The 6827-nt window shown below is 46.9% G+C and overlaps 1 protein-coding gene across 1 annotated transcript; it reads left to right on the forward strand.

Annotated features, from left to right (window-relative positions):
• Positions 1–1133: 1133 nt before the first annotated feature.
• LOC119301463 (probable acyl-activating enzyme 17, peroxisomal) lies at positions 1134–5407 on the forward strand. Its single transcript, XM_037578430.1, has 14 exons — positions 1134–1488; positions 1570–1699; positions 1801–2051; positions 2161–2365; positions 2489–2529; positions 2612–2737; positions 2856–2929; positions 3109–3329; positions 3669–3763; positions 3877–4093; positions 4317–4442; positions 4520–4618; positions 4702–4911; positions 5048–5407. The coding sequence occupies exons 1-14, from the start codon at positions 1226–1228 to the stop codon at positions 5153–5155; spliced, it is 2166 nt and encodes a 721-aa protein (XP_037434327.1). The 5' UTR covers positions 1134–1225; the 3' UTR covers positions 5156–5407.
• The last annotated feature ends 1420 nt before the right edge of the window (positions 5408–6827 follow it).

Consider the following 6827-nt stretch of genomic DNA (forward strand, 5'->3'; position numbering starts at 1 on the left):
CCTGAAATCGAAAGACATAACACATGTCCAGATCAGACCAAACTACACCAAAGGGCAGGATTAAGCAATGTCCACTTCCAATGGATCTTGATGGTGATGAAGACCTTGAGGTTAATAATGACGATGAGAGAGAGATAGAGATAGAGATAGATAGATAGATAGATAGATAGATAGATAGATAGAGAGAGAGAGAGAGAGAGAGAGAGAGAGAGAGGTCTCACTCCAAGACAAAGAGGCCTAATAGGAGGAATGTCAAGAAGACCTTCATGAGATTATATCTAAAAGAGTAGAGTTGGAGACCAACCGTAAGTAAGACAATGCATTAAGGTGGAATGAGCTCAAGGAGATCGAGGATGATACATGATAGGTTGAGGGTCAAGGTGAAGCTATGAGATGTGCACGTAAAATATTGATGAGCAGAAGATGAAGACCCAAGAGCGTAGGCTTGCTCATGAGAAGGACATGTTGAGGATCAAAGTAGAGAACAAAATAAGAGGAAGGAGCAAGAGGCAATGCGCATGTTCATGGACACAGGCGAGGTGAATGAAATACAAGAGTGCATCACTCTCTCTCGCAGACTCGTGGTTGTGGAGAGATCTTGGCTTCCGAGGTGCCATGGGGGGACACCTCGGTGGAGGTAGTAGGAGTGACAACGCGCGTTTATGGATGCACTTTGTTTTACGCTATGTGGTCTTGCTCTTTGATGATACATCTAATACGATGATGAACTATTTTCAATGACATTTTCACGGAACTCTTGCGCAATATGGTTTGAGCTCACAGAAGGTGAAAATAACATTTGAAATGTTGTTAATTAAATTGTGATTTTGCACTAGATGTGAAAATATAGCTGAAAGATTTGAGAATTGCCAGAGTAGAAGAAACAGGAGAGCCCGCGCACAAGGATTGTTGAAAGGGAGCCTGCAATCGAAAGGCAGAACACATGTCCAGATCAGACCAAACTCCTCCATCATCGTGCACTCGCGCTGCTTTACAAAACAGAAAGATATCACAGCAGATAGCCCGACAAGCTAGCACACACCTCCGTGTCATCCCATCTCATCTCCCCTCGCCCCGTCCCCGTCGGTAGGTCGCTCGCCCGTTCGGTACACCCGCCCCGCCCCGCCACGCCACGCCCGCGATTTCCCTCCTCTCCACGCATCTAGCGGGAAGCACCAACCAGTAGCAGCAGCATCAGTAGCAGCAGCTCGAGCGCGCGCCAGGCATGGCCGCGGCGGCGCACAAGCCCCTGGCCGCGATCACCGCCGACGACCTCGCCGCGGCGGGGGCGCCGGAGCCCGCCGCGCTCCACTCGGCGGTCCGCGGCGCGCTCGGCGCCGCCAGCGGCCGCGGGCCCGCCGCGGTGTGGGGGGAGCTCTCGCGGGGCGTGCTTCGCCCGGGGGTGCCCTTCGCCGTCCACCGGATGCTCTACTACGGCTGCTACGCCGGGTCCCCGTCCACCACGCCGCCCGCCTGGACGCCCGACCCGTGAGAGCTCCCGCCTCCCCGATCGAATACCGTGCCGAGGCTCACTCGCTTGCTTGCTCTAACGTGCTGGGGTTTCTGCAGCGAGGAGGCGGCCCTGACCAATGTTGGCCGCGTCCTGGAGGCGCGCGGGAATGAAATCATCGGCGAAGCGTACAAGGATCCAATCACCAGCTTCCGGGACTTCCACAAGTACTCCAACGAGAATCCAGAGGTGACCAGAGATTTTACTTCTCCCCCATGATATCACTGTACCTGCTAAGCTTCCAGAAGTGGACTTACATCTTCAGTTTGGTTTTTGTGTTTCAAGTACAGGCATATTGGAAGATGGTCTTTGAGGAGATGGCCATCACATTCAGCGTGGAGCCATCTTGCATCTTGCGTGACAGTGATGCGTACCCCGGTGGCGAGTGGTTGCCAGGGGCTGTGCTGAATGCTGCTGCGAATTGCCTGACTGCTAAACCCGGAAGGACTTCCAGCGACGTTGCCATTGTGTGGAGGGATGAGGGGAAGGATTCCGAGCCCCTCAACTTTGTGACTGTGGAGGAATTGAGGACAAAAGTTTGGTAATGATATAGTACTGTTCTAAAGATGACTAGTTCTGATCATATAACTTTGCTTGCTTCATTGAAATCTAACTCCAGAAGTGCTTCTTCTCACTTCTGTCTAGAGTAGCCTCGTGGCAAATGCGCTCGATGCACTTAATCTGGCAAAGGGGTCTGCTATTGCAATTGACATGCCTATGAATGTGAATGCCGTTGTTATCTACCTCACGATTGTGTTAGCGGGATACATCGTTGTCTCGATTGCAGACAGCTTTGCTGCACCTGCAATATCGACGAGGCTAAAGATATCAGAGGCAAAAGCAATTTTCACCCAGGTATTTAGTTAATCTGTACATGCTGTGTAATTGTCTAATATTATGCTTACTTTCTGAAATGTGTTTGTGCTTCAATATACAAAGGCGATGTTCTGGCAATATTGATAGTCTTTTGCTTGCCAGGATTGCATCCTTCGTGATGACAAGGAGCTGCCATTGTATAGGTGCGTTATTCAAGTGCAGAGAGCATTGATCTTAAATTCACAATCAGAATTTATTTCTCATACATCAGTTTTTGTTCTACAGTAGAGTTGTGGAGGCCAAAGCCCCTATGGCTATCGTGATCCCTGCACGGGGATCCACACCGATAAAAGGACTCCGTACTGATGACCTTTCATGGGAAGATTTTCTTGGAAGGGCTGATCATACCAAGTATGATGTTACTTTCTCACTATACCTTTCCTATTCTAACTGGCCAGTGTTCATTCTGCTGAATGATGCCCCCACCCCCGTCTGTAACTAGATTGCACTAATATGACCAAAATTGCAGGGCTGGTATTTATACCGCAGTCGAGCAACCTGCCTACCAGTTCAGTAATATCCTATTTTCATCAGGGACCACAGGTGACCTTTAATTTGATATGTAGTGATTTGTTTGTCAGTCCTAGTATAAATTTTCTATGTACAACTACCGTCATGTCTATTATTTGCATTAACATGCAGCATTATATCCTCACCACCTATTAATGGATTATGAGTTGATTCAGTTTCTATTCAAACTTCTGACAGCTCCTCGTGTTCAGGTGAGCCAAAGGCGATTCCTTGGACGCATTTGACCCCTCTTAAGGCAGCTGCTGATGGATGGTGTCACATGGATATTCGTAAAGGTGATGTTGTTGCGTGGCCTGCAAACCTTGGTTGGATGATGGGTCCATGGCTTGTCTATGCCTCGCTATTGAATGGAGCATCTATGGCGCTGTATAATGGCTCCCCGAATAGTTCAGGTTTTGCGAAGTTTGTACAGGTAAAGATAGTTACATACATAGTTGACGATTCAATTTCGCAGAGTGTTGAAAAGCCGTATGTGTATTTTATTATCTCAGTTATGTTCATTTGGGAACTCAGTACTAATATCTTAATACATTTGGGTACTCAGTACACACAGTAACAGCTGTTTAACATTACTTATGCACTCATGCCTTATTAGGAAAATTCAGTCCTTCATGGAAGAGGATTGTTATGCATACGTAACTTCTTGTGTTTTCTGTTGCACTGGGCAATATTGATCTGCACCGTCTGTTGTTAATTAAAGTAATGATTTATATCCGTTCTGCTCCTTACTGTTTATTTTATTGACTTGTAGGATGCTAAGGTGACAATGCTCGGAGTGGTACCCAGCATTGTTCGTACATGGAAAAATACGGATGGTACTGCGGGATTTGATTGGTCAAACATCAGGTAATTTCTGGATTAGTTGACCCTCTATGCCTTTTTTTTCTGTTGTAACTTGCATAAGGGAAATAGTATGCTGATGCCATCTAGTTTGTCACTGGCACCGTTCATCTATGCAGATGCTTTAGCTCAACTGGGGAGGCATCAAGTGTGGATGATTATTTGTGGCTGATGGGAAGAGCTTGCTACAAACCAGTAATCGAGTACTGTGGTGGCACAGAAATTGGTGGTGGGTTTATTACTGGATCCCTGTTGCAACCTCAAGCACTGTCAGCATTCAGTACACCTGCCATGGGTTGTAACCTGTTTATTCTTGACAGCAATGGGAATCCCTTGGTAAGTGTCAGCATGGAATTCTTTGAAGCATTTTGGGTCCATTAAGAATTGATGATCACATTTTCCCTACCAATATACATAGCAACTCATACATCAGTTTCATGTTGCCACCAAATGCTACTTTCCTACCACTTGCACATTCTTTCATTATTTGCTTAGACTCTAGCCGTCCATTATTAACTTCTCTCGGCCTAATGTCAGTGTGTTTCTTCAAACTTTACAGCCACAGGTTTCTGCTGGTATTGGAGAACTTGCGCTTGATCCAACATTATTTGGGTCATCAACGACACTGCTAAATGCTGATCATCATGAGGTGTACTTCAGTGGAATGCCAGAATGGAATGCGAAAGTATGTATCATGTGTCCTTGGCTGCTTGTATGATCCTCAAAGGTTGAGGCACTAACCGCGTGACTGTGCATATGCAGGTCCTCCGGAGGCATGGCGATGAATTTGAATGTACCACAGAAGGATATTATAGGGCTCATGGGCGTGCAGATGATACAATGAACCTTGGTGGCATTAAGGTAACAATATTGTAACACACAACTCATCTGCCAAATCACAGCTTTAGTTGGTCCATCTACTGATTTTGTATCATCGGTTTCAGGTCAGTTCCATCGAGATTGAGAGGATCTGCAACAGGGTGAATGATGCCATTCTTGAAACGGCGGCTATTGGGGTTCCACCTGTAGGGGGCGGCCCCGAACAGTTGACCATAGCCGTCGTATTCAAAGATCAAAGTCCGCAAGCAGAAGATTTGAATCAACTGAAACTAATGTTCAACTCTGCTCTGAAGAAATTGAATCCTCTTTTCAAGGTGCTTCGATTGTTCTGCTGAACTGCTCATTGATAACTTACTTTAATAGGAATTTTTTGATTTAATATCATGTTGTACTTTGCCTACAGTGAAATCACTTGCTACTCTGTTCCTTCCTGATCCCGTTTGTATGCAGGTTTCATCGGTGGTTGTGGTGCCATCGCTCCCTCGAACCGCCTCAAACAAGGTCATGAGGAGAGTCCTGCGCAAGGAGTTCACCCAGGCAAAGCACTCTAAAATCTAGTAGACGTTAGGAAGTGTATTCTGCGCCTATTAAAATTTCAGGGAATCGCACAGCAAACTGTGAATATATGTACGTGCCGGCTCATGTCTTCAGAAATTCAGGTGTATTATCACAGACACATTTGTACAGCGAGGCTAATTCACATTGATCTGACATTGCAGATAAGGTACCAATAAAGCATGATTGCTATAATGTACTAGTACTGTTTTGTTTTCATAATAAAGAAATTATCATTCGGCGGAATTTAGCCTATCAGGGTTTGCTATATTATCTGGCCTTGCGCCTTTGGGTATGGTGATCTCTTCTTCTTGGAGACATTATCTTGGAAGCGTAGGTGAGGTTGTGGGCGGTGATGATTCGCAGGGTGTGGACGGTGGTGGTGGATGGGCAACATGGTCCGAGTGGCGCATGTCTCCTTCCACTTGGCCAACAGCTCCCTCTCTTTGCGATGATGGTTCCAAGCCCTTGACGGTGGTGCTCTCAAGGTGAGCTAGGTACGACGAGGTGTTGTGCTCCCAGGCCCAATAGAAGAAGCAGGCCCTATGGCCTTTCCAGTGCCTTCTTTTGGGGTCCTAGCGGCAGTTTCCATCCAGGCCCTAGGGTGAGCGTTTTCACTGGATGGCGTTGATGTACCTGATGGGTCCTGACGGTAGTTTTCATCTAGGGCCTGTAACACTCTCGATGCGACTATAGCTCCCACGTGTCGAGGCACGATTTATAGACATAATCGCATTGAAGGCATATGTCGCAAGTTAGACAATCTTCACAACATCCCATGTAATATTATGAATAATAAAGGGGAGAACATAGTTGGCTTACACTCGTCACGTCACATCAAAGTACATAAATAACATCCATCATTCAAACACTCATGGCCCGACTACGGCGCCAAAATAGAAAAGAACCCAACATGCGACAACGGTCCCAATCACCCCCAACTGGGCACCACTACTGATCATCGGGAAAGGAAACGTAGTATCGTTGAGAGTCTTCGTCAAACTCCCACTTGAGCTCATACGCGTCTCCTGGAGCGGAATCACCTGGACCTGCATCTGGAGTTATAGTATCTATGAGCCACAGGGACTCAGCAATCTCGCACCCTCGCGATCAAGACTATTTAAGCTTATAGGAAGGGTAAAGCAATTACATGTGGAGCTGCAGCAAGCGACTAGCATATATGGTGGCTAACTTATACGCAAAAGAGAGCGAGAAGAGGAGGCAAAACGCGAGCGAGAGTCTAAAGGAACAACCCGCGCAAGCATAACTCCAACACCGTGTCCACTTCCCGGACTCCGCCGAGAAGGGGCCATCACGGTAACACACACGGTGGATTCATTTTAATTAAGTTTAGTTCAAGTTGTCTACAACCGGACATTAACAAATTCCCATCTGCCCATAACCGCGGGCACGGCTTTCGAAAGTTCAATCCCTGCAGGGGAGTCCCAACTTAGCCCATGACAAGCTCTCACGGCCAACGAAGGAATAGACCTCCTCCCAAGACGTTCCGATCAGACTCGGTATCTCGGTAACTCAAGACACTTCGACAGGTTAAAACAAGACCAGCAACACCGTCCGAATGTGCCGACAAATCCCGATAGGAGCTGCACATATCTCTTTCTCAGGCCACTCTCAGATGAGACATCCTACGAGTAAAACCAACCCTCAAGTTGCC

This window comes from Triticum dicoccoides, chromosome 5A (genome assembly GCF_002162155.2).
Source record: "Triticum dicoccoides isolate Atlit2015 ecotype Zavitan chromosome 5A, WEW_v2.0, whole genome shotgun sequence".
Lineage (NCBI taxonomy): Eukaryota > Viridiplantae > Streptophyta > Magnoliopsida > Poales > Poaceae > Triticum > Triticum dicoccoides.